This window comes from Leptodactylus fuscus, chromosome 5 (genome assembly GCF_031893055.1).
Source record: "Leptodactylus fuscus isolate aLepFus1 chromosome 5, aLepFus1.hap2, whole genome shotgun sequence".
Classification (NCBI taxonomy): Eukaryota; Metazoa; Chordata; class Amphibia; order Anura; family Leptodactylidae; genus Leptodactylus; species Leptodactylus fuscus.
In genome coordinates, this window is record NC_134269.1 from 27,525,133 (window position 1) to 27,540,243 (window position 15,111).

Sequence of the window (15,111 nt, forward strand, 5' to 3'; positions counted from 1 at the left end):
CTATTAGCTTGATGAAGCAGAGTGTGCACAAGGGTTCAAGCGCACCCTCGGCTCTGATGTAGCAGAGCCGAGGGTGCACAAGGGTTCAAGTGCACCCTCGGCTCTCCTACATCAGAGCCGAGGGTGCGCTTGAACCCTTGTGCAGCCTCAGCTCTGCTACATCAGAGCCGAGGGTGCGCTTGAACCCTTGTGCACACTCTGCTTCATCAAGCTAATAGAATGCATTGGCCAGCACTGATTGGCCAGAGTACGGAATTCGGCCAATCAGCGCTGGCCAATGCATCCCTATGGGAAAAAGTTTATCTCACAAAAATCACAATTACACACCCGATAGAGCCCCAAAAAGTTATTTTTAATAACATTCCCCCCTAAATAAAGGTTATCCCTAGCTATCCCTGCCTGTACAGTTATCCCTGTCTCATAGTCACAAAGTTCACATTCTCATATGACCCGGATTTGAAATCCACTATTCGTCTAAAATGGAGGTCACCTGATTTCGGCAGCCAATGACTTTTTCCAATTTTTTTCAATGCCCCCAGTGTCGTAGTTCCTGTCCCACCTCCCCTGCGCTGTTATTGGTGCAAAAAAGGCGCCAGGGAAGGTGGGAGGGGAATCGAATTTTGGCGCACTTTACCACGCGGTGTTCGATTCGATTCGAACATGGCGAACACCCTGATATCCGATCGAACATGTGTTCGATAGAACACTGTTCGCTCATCTCTAGACGTGATACATTTGTAAACTAAGCTATGTTCAGATTTACATATTTTTACGGAACATCTCCCTAAAGTTATTGTAAATGAATTTGACAAGGGTCAAACGTCAATAAAGAAAAAAGGAAATAAAATCTTGACTGTATCTAAACACACCTTGCAAAACGATAGATGTAAAGCTTACCTGACGTCGGCATATTATAAGCTGCCGCTGATCTGTTACCATCCGAGTATTTATAGTTTTCAGACGATTTCTGATTAATCCCGGAAGATTAGCAATTACATAGTAAACATAGTAAACAAGTCTAATCCCTACCAATATTACGTACTATACATTGGAAAGATCATTCAATCTACACCGATTTACAATAAAATGAAATCAAATTAATCCTATACAAAAATTTTCAAATTGTTCTTGTAAGGACGGTGACCAAGACCATCTCTGTTTTCTACCCCATGGACTGCGGTTTTCTTCTTTGCTATTGGTTATCCATTTCTTTCATTGGATTGAGTCAGGTGAGAACTTCTTGGTCGTTTTGTTCTGTTTCTCAGATCTACAGATGGATCCAAACTTATCTGATCTCTAATTTGGTTAAGGATTCCAATTTGCCTTGAAACCAATTTGACACAATGTCACAAAATGTTAATAATAGGGCTGAAAGGTTTCAGTTCCCCCTCCTCCACTGGGTGGTCAAAAAATCCTAGGAGCTAACTGGTACAGATGGGCTAAAATGCAAATGGATTTTTTCTCTTACTGGCCATAGTAGACTTTATGCCAACACCTCCTGCATACCCTAGGGTGGTACATCCACAAGAAAATTGCACCATAGTAGAGGCTGATTGTGGTAGCTCTTCCAAGGTGCACCCTGGTGTGGGTCTCCAGGTCTTCGATCCCCTTGGGCTTAGGTGCAATGAAGAAGATTTGTGGCAGTTTAACAGGTGTAGTTCATGCCTCACTTTACAAAAGCAATCTAATAATCATCCAGTCATAGAATATGGAGGCAAAGTCACTTACAGATAGAGGACCCGCTTACAGGACTCTTTATTAGAGATGAGCCAACACTAAAATGTCCGAGGTTCGAAATCCGATTCGAACAACCGCACACTGTTCGGCTGTTTGAACGGATTTCGAACCCCATTATAGTCTATGGGGGGAAATGCTCGTTTCAGGGGTAGGCAAAATTCGATACAATTATACTTACCAAGTCCACGAGTGACGGTCGGGCTGGATTCCCCTTGAAGTCTTCTCCCGGCGCAGCGCCCCCGCGGCGTCTTCTGGCTGGAATTCACTCTGCCTAGGCATCGGGGCCTAGGCATAGACGACTGCGCATTCGCGGTCGGCTTTGCCCGGCCCGTAGGCTGAGAATAGCCGGCTCTGCTCAGGCGTCGGGGCCGGGCTAAGCCGACCGCGAATGCGCACTCGGCTATGCCTAGGCCCCGACACCTGAGCAGAGCCGACTGCGCATGCGAGGGCATGCCCGCGCATGCGCAGTCGGCTCTGCCTAGGCCGGATGCCTAGGCAGAGTGAATTCCACCCGGAAGAAGACGCGGGAACGCAGCACGGAGAAGACTTTGGAAAGGTAAGAGAAGAACCAGCGTTGATTGGCAGAATGTATAGCATTCTGCCAATCAATGCTGGTTCTGCATCGAACCTTAAACTTCGAACAGCTAGTAGTGTTCGATCGAGTACGAGTATCTCGAATACTGTAGTATTTGATCAAAAACCTACTCGATCGAACACTACTGGCTCATCTCTACTCTTTATAACATGGATAGGAGTGATGCCTGTCCCTCATTTCCTCCTCTAATGCTCCATTCCTTTCCATTATGGCAAACATGAGCTGAAACAAGTCCCGTTCTTGTCTTTAAGGCCGGGGCCCCACAGGACAGAAACAAGGTGATATGCCTGCCGCCGTAAAAATTGTAGTGTTTTACAGTAATAGCAAAGTAAATGGGATTCTAGCAAATACCATGCAGACTTTGCAGTAAAAACTGCAGCACGGACACGCCACGATTTCCAAAAATGGTGCAATTTTGGAAATTGCAGCATGTCAATTATATCTATGGAAATGCAGGCAGTTTCCCCAAAGATGTATTTGTAAAAGAAAGTCAGCGGAGGAGAAATCGGCAAACTTTCTGTCTAAAGCGATGCAGGAAGGACCGCAATGTGGGAGGGATTACTGTTGAGCATAAAATATTGTGTGTGGCAGGTGTACTGAAGTGCATATAATATAGTGTGGGTGTACTGAGGACCAGATAATATTGTGTGGGAGGGGGCATACTGAGGAGTATATAACACTGTGTGTGTGTGTGTGTGGAGGGGCGTACTGAGGAGCAGATAATACTGTGGGAGGGAGCGTACTGAGGAGCATATTGTTAGGACTGTGCAGCAGGTGCGGTCATGGTATCAGAGTCGCAGACTCTTCCGCTGTAAGTGTTCAGTCCAACATGCATGGGGTTAATCCCCTTGCATCCAATAGGCGTGGTCGGTCTGCTGACTGACACCGAGTTCAGACTATCGGCATCTGGCTTGAGCACCTGGGCTGGCTGATTGGCCCCACCTTCCCTCCATTGAAGGAGGCTGGTTTGCACGCCCAGCACTCTAGCCTCAAACCTCAATTACATATGGTGCACGGCAGTGCAAATCATTAATTTGGCAGAGTACTGCCTTAGCTAGGTAGGGCTGAATTGTTTCCCTGGTTATGGCCCAGGGAATGCCTATCTAGCTAGTGTTACACCTATGGTGTTCCACAGCAGGTAGCTGTGGCAAACCTCAAATGTTACATGTGCACTGTTGTATGTTTTGTCTATGTCTTCTATGTTTGTGGAAGTGGGTCTCCCTTCCAAAATTGTAGCTATTTTTAGGACAACTGTAGCTAGTTGGTTAGGACCCTGTTCACTGTCTTAGTTTGTTACTTTGTGTTTGTCTAACAGTGCAGTAACTGCAAGACTTTGGAATTCATTTAAGTGGCTGCTTTGTACTGCAGTGGTAGCTGCCCTGTGAGGTAACAGGGAGCTCTCAGTTGGTGGTGTAGCCGGCACTGAAGTTGACTGTCGGGCTTGTTCACACCAGGGTGCCCTGTGGTTCAGAGCCCAGTGGGCTCCACAGGATTATTTAGTTTTTTTTCAATATATCCTGCTGACCATAACACATATAATACTGTGGGGAGGGGGCTGCTGTGGAGCGCATAATTTATTTTTAAAACTATATTTCAGCCCTCCAATTGTTTGAGCGACAGTGAACTGACCCCCTGTTTGAAAAGTTTGAGGACCCCTATGCTAGAATACGAAGAACCATTTTACATTATACGCAATAAGTCTTCTAAGTTAAATCAAGAAATAATTCTAGTTATTCTGAAAATGTTCAAGACTTCTCTGTTCCTCAGGCTATAGATTAGAGGATTTAAGACTATAACCACTGCCACATATAACAGTGAGAGAATTTTGTCCAGTTCTGTGGAACAAGAACTTCTTTTACAGTCAGGTTTCGTGTAAATACTTAGTGAAGTCCCACAGAAGAGGAAAACAATGGTCAGATGAGAGGAACAACTGGAGAAGACCTTCAGTCTTGTAGCCGATGTCTTCAACTTCAGGATAGTGGAGATAATAAAGACATAAGAAGCCAAAATCATGACAAATGGCAAAATCCCTTTGATAAATCCATCTATTAATATCACATTCAAAATAATATGTTTTGAATCGACATTGCTACAATTGCCATATTCATAGTGCAAGGACTCCTTTGTAGATAAAGGAGTCCTTGCCCTACACTAGGAAAATTTTTAATGTTTTAGTGCATGGATCACAAAAATTAATTGTGAATACATCTTGGGAGATCTGTGCTACAAGTAGTGGAACACCCAACAAGTACTTAAAGTAGGTCAATGACTCAGAGTGACCCAGATTACACTAAACCAACCAATCACAGTTGTAACCAGCAAAACGCAATTGGAACCATGAGTAAGTCAGACACTTAATCTAAACCAGTCAATGACGTCTGTCATTAACTTGTCTAATGTTGTTCAATCAAAGACAAAAGACAGCAGGGACATCTCTACAAGGAATCATCTTAAAAGGGTTGTCCAGGTATTAAAGATCTCTGCCAGGAGCTAGAGAAGGGGGAAATTAAATTAAAAAAAAAAAAAAGGATCTCCGGTGTCCTCCACTGTTGTCTGATACAGCAGCGCCCAGGGGCTTGTTTCAGAAGAAATCCTCAACATATGACCACTATGGCCAATCAGTGGCCTCAGTGGTCACAGGAAAGGACAACCCCTTTAAGGTACAGTAAAGGTTTTTATTATTAGATCCCTTGCTGATTTTGTAAGTTTGCCCACTGACAAAGACATGAACAGTCTATAAGGGTAGGTTAATTTTGACAGTGAGAGATAGAATATCAAAAATAAAATCCTGAAAATCACATTGTATAAATTTGATAAATTTATTTACATTTTGCAGAGAGAAAAAACTATTTACAAGACTTAATAAGACCCTTGTTGGCCGCACAGCAGTCAGAGTTTTTTTTGTAGTTGATGATGAGGTTTGCGCACGTCAGGAGGAATTTTGGCCCACTCCTCTTTACAGATCATCTCTAAATCATTAAGATTTTGAGGCTGTCATTTGGCAACTCTGAGCTTCAGCTCCCGCCATAAGTTTTCTATGGGATTAAGGTCTGGCGTTTGGCTAGAGCACTCCATGACCTCAATGTGCTTCTTTATGAACCGCTCCTTTGGTGTCTTGGTTGTATGTTTTGGATCAATGTTCTGTTGGAAGATCCAGTCACGACCAATTTTTAATGTCCGGGTGGAGATTGTCACTCCAGATTTTATAGTACATGGCTCCACCCATCCTCCTATTGATGTGGTGAAGTAGTCCTGTGCAGAAAAACACCCCAAAACATAATGTTTCCACCTCCATGGTTGACAGTGAGGAAAGTGTTCTTTGGGCAGAATTTTTCTTCCTCTAAACACGGCGAGTTGATAATGCCAAAGAGTTCACAGTTGTAGCTTTATTAGTAGCAGTTCACACAGTTCACAAATCCAACAGCTTGCTTCAGCATGAAGGTCAAGTAACGTAAACTGTCCTTAATTCATGAAACGAAGAAAATAATTCCCAAGCATTTTCTTACCAGTACACCACGTGATTTTGGGATCTTTTCCTTTCAGACACACAGGACTGTGTGTTCAACAGGTTTCTCATACAAGAGATGGCCACACCATCCCCTCCTTGGGTAGCCTCAGCTCATTAATAGCTGAACACTTGGGTCACCCAGCAAAACCAGAACTGGAATATAGGCCTGGGTTTGCAACATCTCCTAAATCCTGGACCATGCTCCAGCCAGTCACCATGTAGATACCAGCCACCTCAGTGGAAGGTCCCTGCCGTCTACAATTTTTCCCTCTGCCTTCTACAATATATACATGCCTACTAACATATCTTTGTGTTTTTTTTGTAAAGTTTCCAATATTTAGAGAAATACTTTGGATTTGATTTAGATGGAATAAGGCTAATTCTAAAACCTCACTATTACCCATGGACCTAACAAAATCAGTCATGTAAGGAAGAACAAGAACCACCAGTGATGCTGAATTATGGACATAATAAAAGCATAGGACTTTCACGGGACTTTCAACTCTGATACTGCAAGCTTGAATCCACTGGTTTTACCATGTCTGTTATGAGAAATGTATATTTTTTTAAATGATTTATTTAAAAAGACACAATAAGAACACATTGAATTACACAATCCCCAAATATCCATCTCGAGTCAATGCATTAAACATCTGAAGATGCAGATCTAGAACATAGAAAGTTTGCTTAGATTTATCTTTATGACCAATACATTGAAGAAACATTGGAATTTTTTCAGAAATTATACGATTTACAGTAAATCAGGGAATGGCATTAGAAATTCTTAACACGTTCAAGACTTCTCTGTTCCTCAGACTATAGACTAGAGGGTTTAAGACAGGAACCACTGCCACATATAATAGTGAGAAAACCTTGTCTAGTACTGTAGAGTATTTAGAGTCCGGCCTCATATAGACAATTATCAAAGTCCCACAGAAGATGAAAACAACGGTGAGATGGGAGGAACAACTGGAGAAGACCTTCAGTCTTGTAGCCGATGTCTTGATCTTCAGGATGGTGGAGATAATAAAAGCATAGGAAGCCAAAATCATGGCAAATAGTGAAACCCCTATGATACCTGTCTCTGTCAATATCACAATATTCATGTACGTGATGTCACCACAGGACAGTCTTATTAAGGCCTTTACATCACAGAAGAAATGGCTGATACGTTTGGGATCAAAAAATGTTAAATGAGATATTAGGAAGGCAAATTGTAATGAGTTTAAGAAACCAGCCATCCAGGAGATAAGGACAAGTGCAATGTAGACTCTCTTATTTATAATGATGGAATATCTCAAGGGGATACAAATAGCGACATATCGGTCCAAAGCCATAAAAGCCAAAAGGAAAAACTCTGAATCTGCACAAGCTGCAAATACAAACATCTGTGTGAAACATTCTCGAAAGGAAACTTGGGTCTGTCCGGTGACCTGAATGACCAGGAGCTTTGGAAGGATATTAGAGACAGAAACTACACCTTGGATGGACAAGTTACATAGGAAGAAGTACATCGGAGTATGTAACTGCGGAGCCGAACATACAACCACTATAATAATAAGGTTTCCCAGGACAGACAGGAGATACATCAGGAAAATGCCCAGGATAAGAACAATAGAAGAACCCTGAGGTCCGGAGAAGGTTTCCAACGTAAAGTCTTTATAAAATGTTTCATTATCTGCACTTCTATACATTTTAGTAATAAAATCTATGAATCATATGTATAAATATCACTATGTAATGAAAGCAAAGACACAATGTTTAATAAAGATACAATGATTAAAAATTTCATTTAAAAAATCTGCAGTTTTTGGCGATCAATTTCCTTCAGTATAGATTTCACATCAATACATATACACATGGCTCCCCTCATTCTTGGTTCCTAACATGGCTCTCCTATGATTTCTAGACCACAACATGACTTCCATTTCCATTTTCCCCCCGCATTGCTAACATTGGTCATGCTTTCTAGTATTTCATAGGTCAAACTGTCAAGCCTGTAGGTCAAACCTAAGGAATGACAATTTTTTGTGTAAGGTATAGGGTAAACCCATCCATTTTTGTGACCCAGTTTCCAAGATTGTCTTGGAAAAATCTGTTCTGTTGGCATATCAGTGACATATCTCTATGACTTGGTGTCTCCTCTTGTGAGATGCTGGTGACTATTGTCCCATTATGTCCCTTATAAGTCTCTTGCTCTTGCTGCAGTCCAGTGACGGGGTAAAGCCCAGAGCCTGGTCCATATTAGTCTCACACGGTATGTAATCCTATGTGTGGTCTTTTCAATGGGGTTCCAACAGAAAAATGTGGTCTTAGGTTGGATAAGGAGGTCGTCTGCTGGTAGAGAGGCAGCATTCACATAATAGAGAAAATTCAGAGGTGGTCTTCTCAAAGGAGTGGTCTTCTGGAGAGGTTTCACTGTAATTGAATAGTAAAATGATAAATCTACTATAAAAGTGGAATAAAATGTGAAAAAATATTTTAAATATTTATAAAGATGAAGCAGCCTGACATTGTTATAGAGAATTCTTCTCCTATCCAAATACCTGGAGGACTCATATGTTGTACTCCAACTATTTGTAAAAGAGGTTCTTCAGCAGTTACTGAGTCTATTACACACCAGAAATAACATTACAGCCCCTACCTAATATTCTGTATCCCTCCCTTGTACTACCAGACCAGCCCTGACATTAGTTAGCCCCTTCTTGTACTACCAGACCAGCCCTGACATTAGTTAGCTCCTTCTTGTACTACCAGACCAGCCCTGACATTAGTTAGCCCCTTCTTGTACTACCAGACCAGCCCTGACATTAGTTAGCTCCTTCTTGTACTACCAGACCAGCCCTGACATTAGTTAGCCCCTTCTTGTACTACCAGACCAGCCCTGACATTAGTTAGCCCCTTCTTGTACTACCAGACCAGCCCTGACATTGGTAAATATAAAGCTTCCACGTCTTCCCTGAGACGTCTGTGTCTTTAAGGAGCTGCTGATCTGTTAGAGTCACATCTACAGTATTTATAGTCTTCAGATGATTTCTTATTGATCCCGGAAGACTCACCATTGGAGACACAAAGGAAAATTTTCATCATCATTTTTTTATTTTCCTAGTCCACATAGTCTGTGGTGGATTTTACCCATTACTGGCTGTCAGTATACAGTAGATTTTTTATCACGCTTATTCATTAGTCTTACCTTATATGTCACTAATTCCCTCACGTGTGTCCAGAGGTGAGCTAGTGGGGGAAGGCAAGGTGGGCAGCGGTCCCGGGCCCTCTGAGAAGGTTGTATGGAATGGTAATGGAATCCTTCTGGGACACTAAACAGCCTTGTCCTCTCAGATGCCAGGGTCAAATACAACATCTAGTTATAAAATGGAACAATTGCATTTTTCTTCACTTCTACTCCATTCTGAATTTTTCCAGAATATTAAATGATGCCATTATGAAGTACAATTTGTCTCATAAAAAATAAGTCATCATACATTTCTGTGAACGGAATTTTTTTTTAGGACTTTTGTAAAGCAGCGCAAAAGATGCTGAAAGGGAGTCTGGTAGAGGGGAGGAAAGGTAAAAATCAATGTTTTATTAGAGCTGGGTGAACCTATGTTTTTATGGGGGGCTTTGCTGAGGTTTGGGTCATTCAGTTCAAGATCTGTTTTCAGTGGATTCATTTTGGTATGAACAAGAGCTTACTGTTACGGTCAGCAGGATATATAAAAAAAAATCTAAATAATACATATCCTGCGGAGCCCACTTGGCTCTGAACCGCAGGCTCGTCCTTGCTAGTCAGGAGAGCTGGCGGCTTGCTGTTACAAGGGAGCTGACTTTTTATTAGCGCAACTGCAAGCGCTGTGCTGTTAAAGCGCACAGACCCCATAGACTATAATGCGCTTTAACTGCACAGCGCGCCTCCTAAACACTCTCCTCCTGCTATTCGTGGACTTTGTGACTCTCCATTAGTCGAATAGTGATTTCCCCTGAAACGAGCATTTTTTCCCATAGACTATAATGGGATTCCATATTCAATCGAGTACAATAAACAAAAGGTGTGTCAGCTCACTCACATGTCTTCTGGTATAAGTGTCCGTAGCTGTTGAAGCATATAGCTTTGGTGGAAAGCCTCAGAGAAAATGGAATGTGCATGGAAAATATAGCCTCTCAGCCCAAGGTGCAAACAAAATCATCCAAAATGGAAAAGTCCAGCATCAAATTCCTTAAATAAAACTTAACTTTTATTGTGAAAAGTTTTTCTGAACATAAAATGTTCCGTAAAATATCAATAAATATTCATAATGGCAGAGTTAAATACAAAAAACATCTGACTGATGCGTTTCGGGGCGTTATAGCTGTCCCTTCCTCATAGTCTGACCTCAGTCAAATATTGAGGCTCTACTCGAAACGAATCTCGAATATTTCACTGTTCTCTCATCTCTATTTATTATGAGATTGGTTCTGGCACAAGAGGCGTCAGTTCTGGCGCTGTATGGAGTCATTCTTGCATTGTGATGATTTGTTTTTATGGCAAATTGAAATCCTTAGGAGGAACGGTTACCATACAACATGACAGGATATTGAATTGCCATGCTTCATAAAAATTGTATTTCCAATTTCAGCTCCCATCTCCATCGCCATACTCTTCCACATCCTGTCAGTAACCGTGCTGCCAAATCACCATAATCAACTGGCAATTTGTCAAGGAGTTGGTGGAGTTCTATGATGAGACCAATGAAACTCCTCTCTACAGCTGAACAGTTAAAATAATTTTTCAGAGATGAGGCCGAGCATGGTTACATGGTATGACTGACAGCTGTATACATTTCTGTCTGAAGACACACAAGTAGATCCCATTGACCGCACAGCCTGAGGACTTGGAGATGGACTTGATACATCGATGATGAAATATGCTGCTGATATCACCAAGCAAGTCCTCATGAAAGTGCCCAAACGTGGATCTTGTGTCTATTGGACAATACTGATATTTCCATAAATATGCCATATGGGTCTAAGATGGAAAAACCCATATTAAACATAAATCTTCAGGAATACCTTTTAATATCTAGGTCATATCTTGTTTATGCAGAGATATTATTGCACTAGGATTATTTTTTTTTGTTTGTTTCAGCTTTTCCTAGACTGTTTATTTTAAAAACATTTTCCAGAATTAGAAAAGAATTATACATTTTTTTCCAAAAACTTTACCATCCTGGTCCATATAATTTCAAGAATTTCTATAGTTGGACAATTTGTTTTGGACCAGATAAATTTGGTTTGAATCAGCACTGCGGCCAGTGAACTGAATGGATATTTTTTGGTGTCACAAGTGATAACCTACAATTATTTAAAGGGATTCTACCATTAAAACCTTTTTTTTTTGTGGATAAGACGTTGGAATAGCCTTTAGAAAGGCTATTTGTCTCTTACGTTTAGATGTGATCTCCGCCACGCCGTTCTTTAGAAATACTGTTTTTTACCGGTATGCAAAATCGTTCTCTGGCAGCGATGGGGGCAGGCCCCAGTGCTGAAAATGCGATGGGGCGTCCCCACTGCAGCTCGAAAACACAATCCTGCGACGCCTCTATCTTCGGCTGGATCCTCCCCTTCTCTGTTGTCTTCCTCCTGCGTCACCTCCGACGGCTGCACAGTTGGCTCTGCGAGTGAGACACCAGCAGAGCCGAGTGCGAATGCCGGCGGCCATTTTTGGGAGGCATTGAACTACAAGAGAAAGAGCGGCTTCCCAAAAATGGCCGCCGCCCAGCATGCGCAGTCGGCTCTATAATTGTCTCACTGGCAGAGCCAACTGCGCAAGCATCGGAGGTGACACAGGAGGAAGACGACAGAGAAGGGGAGGATCCAGCCGAAGATAGAAGTGTCGCAGGATCGTGTTCTCGATCAGCAGTGGGGACGCCTCATCGCATTTTCAGTGCTGGGGCCCACCCCCATCATTGCCAGAGAACTAATTTGCATACCGGCAAAAAACGGTATTTCTAAGGAGTGGCGTGGCGGAGATCACATCTAAAGGTAAGAGACGAATAGCCTTTGTAAAGGCTATTCCAATGTCTTATCCACAAAAAAAGAGGTTTTAATGTAGAATCCCTTTAATAATTGTGATTTGGGACATATGTTAAAGGATGCGCGGACCAGAATGTGGTCTTGGATGGGAGACTTAGGGAGAATCGCCTACTTTAGAAACTGTAACCATCCAATGGCGCGAGTAACTCAGGCCACATAATCTAAACCAGCCAATTACACCCTAAATATGTCATAGGCTGGTCTAAAGTGGTCCAAAGACAGAAGAAGAGCATAGACATTGTTGTAAATAATTAACATAAATGAAGCATAAAACTTCCTTATAGATTTTATTCATAAATCTGTCTATCTTTTTACAGCTTTCAATATACAGAGGACTGTTATAGATTTGATGGAGATGGACTTTTACAGACTAGGATCTTATTATTAAATGATTAAAATGAGCAACTTTTTAAGTACTGTATTAATGCCTTAGTAGTGGAATTGTCGGACTGATAACTCTTCATTATAAAGGTACTGGCTTAGTGTTAATGGTACAAAGAGTCATACTAACAACTTCACTATTACCCACGTACCCAACTAAACCAGGGATGCCAAGAAGAGCAAGTACCTTTAGACTTAGTTCACATGGGGAGCGTAATGGCGGATTTTGGCACGAGAGTGACTTGGAGAGCTGCGTCACTCTCGGGCCAAAACCAGTCTGCCACAACTGTCGCGGCTTCCGACAGACTAGGCTCAAATGAATGCACCGGAGGGTGCTGACGCCAGGCGGACGCCGTGGCTTGACAAGCCGCGGAATACACCTGAAGAAGGGGCAGCCCGCTTCTTTGTTCCGTGAGCGGCAACATGCTGCTCACAGAAAAAAGTAGCCTGGCGGTCTCCATAGACCACCATTGTGAGGGGGCAGATTATGACGTAGTGCCCGTGTGAGCAAGCCCTGCGTGATGGTAGGTCCTGGGGTGGCCGCAAAAAACTTTTAGGATTAGAAGGTCCACTAAAGATGGATCTTTCAACCATCCTCATTTTCTTAAAAAAACCTCAGAAATCAGATCTAGAATGTAGAAGTCTATCAGTATGAGTTCTAAGATGAAAAACCATTTAACATTTATTTATTTTTTTAAACATTAGTCAATATACAGTATTTCAGATAATGACCTTGGAAATTCTCAAAGCATTCAAGACTTCTTTGTTCCTCAGGCTATAGACTAAAGGGTTTAAGGCTGGAGACATTGCAACATATAACAATGAGAGAATCTTGTCTAGGTTTGTAGAATTTTTTGAGATCGGCTTTGTATACACAGTTATTGAAGTCCCACAGAAGAGGAAAACAACGGTGAGGTGAGAGGAGCAACTGGAGAAGACCTTCAGTCTTGTAGCCGATGTCTTGATCTTCAAGATGGTGGAGATAATAAAAGCATAGGAAGTCAAAATTATGGCAAACAGTGAAACCCCTATGATAAACGACTCTGTTACCATCACAATATTCATGTATGTGATGTCACCACAGGACAGTCTTATTAAGGCCTTTATGTCACAGAAGAAACGGCTGATACATTTGGAATCACAAAATATTAAATTAGATATTAGGGAGAAAAATAGCGATGAGTTTGAGAAACCAGGTATCCAAGAGGTAAGGGCAAGTGTAATGTAGACTCTCTTATTCATAATGATGGAATATCTCAAAGGGATACAAATAGCGACATATCGGTCAAAAGCCATAAAAGCCAAAAGGAAAAACTCAGTATCTCCACAAGCTGCAAATACAAACATCTGTGTGAGACATTCTAGAAAGGAAACTTGGGTTTGTCTGGTGACCTGAATGTCCAGGAGCTTTGGAAGGATATTAGAGACAGAAGCTACGTCCTGGATAGACAAGTTACACAGGAAGAAATACATCGGAGTATGTAACCGCGGAGCCGAACATACAACCACTATAATGATAAGGTTTCCCAGTACAGACAGGAGATACATCAGGAAAATGAACAGGATAAGAACAATAGAAGAACCCTGAGGTCCGGAGAAGGTTTCCAATGTAAAATCTCCATGAAATGTTTCATTAAGTTCATTTCCATACATTTTAGTAATAAAAGCGATGATTCACATGTATAAATAATCACTATGGAAGGAAGGCCTAGGATGTTGTTGTCAAATTATTGTACTCTAAGTACTACAAAGACTAATGATAATGAACATACATACATGGCTGACCTTCTCATTCCTGGTTCCTTGCATCGCTCTCCTATCATTTATGGACAACATGACTCCTCTTTCCATTTTAATCCCGCATTGCTAACCTTAACCTTACATCGGCTTAAACATCTGAACTTTAAAGCCCACCTGGAAACTCCAAAAAAATGCCCATTTTTTTATCTCGGGTACACACAGAACCCATCCAATTTTATGACCCGGTTCTCAAGATTGTCCTTTCAAAATTTGTCCTGTTGGCACGTATGTATGTGATATCTCTATGACATGATGTCTCTGCTCTGGTGTGGTGCTGATGACTGTCCTCTCTGATGTCCCTTATAGGTCTCTTGCTCTTGCTGCGGTCCAGTGATGGGGTACAGCCCAGAGCTGCCTCCATATTAGTCTCACACACTATGTAAGCAAGTATATGTCCTCTTTTCCATGATGTTCCCACAGAAACAATGTGCTAAACAAGTGTCTTTTGTTGCATATCTCTCTTGATAGAGAGGCAGCTCTCATATGATGGGAGGAATATTGGTCCCTGAAAAACTTGGTCTTTAAGAGGGGGGTCTTCTGAAAGCAGTGGTGCTCTGGACAATTTTCACTGTAATAAAATAGTAAAATTACAAATCTACACATATAAAGTGGAATAAAATGTGATAAAGTATTAAAAATATTTATAGAGTGGAAACAGCCTGATATTGTTATAGAGAATCCTCCCTTATGAGTCTCTGGATGACGTGTTGGACTCCAACTATTTTAAGAGGTTCTTCAGCGGCCACAGAGGTTATTTTTACACCAGACATAACATTACAGCCCCCTGCCTAATATTGTGTAGCCCCCTCTTGTACTGTCAGAAAAGCTAAGACATTGGGAAATATAAAGCTTCCACGCCTTACCTGAGACTTCTGTGTCTTTAAGGAGCTGCTGATCTGTTACAGTCACATCTACGGCATTTATAGTCTTCAGATGATTTCTTATTGATCCCAGAAGATTCACCATTGGACACAAAGGAAAATTTTTACAATATTTTTTTTTAATTTCCCTATACCACATA

General features: G+C 41.7%; 2 protein-coding genes across 2 annotated transcripts; both read right to left on the reverse strand.

The window, feature by feature from the left end:
• Window positions 1-6,601: 6,601 nt before the first annotated feature.
• Window positions 6,602-7,534, reverse strand: LOC142202870 (olfactory receptor 2AE1-like). The gene has a single exon (XM_075273222.1). The coding sequence runs from the start codon at window positions 7,532-7,534 to the stop codon at window positions 6,602-6,604; it is 933 nt and encodes a 310-aa protein (XP_075129323.1).
• A 5,476-nt stretch (window positions 7,535-13,010) lies between these two features.
• LOC142202872 (olfactory receptor 13C9-like) lies at window positions 13,011-13,943 on the reverse strand. The gene has a single exon (XM_075273225.1). The coding sequence runs from the start codon at window positions 13,941-13,943 to the stop codon at window positions 13,011-13,013; it is 933 nt and encodes a 310-aa protein (XP_075129326.1).
• Window positions 13,944-15,111: the final 1,168 nt, after the last annotated feature.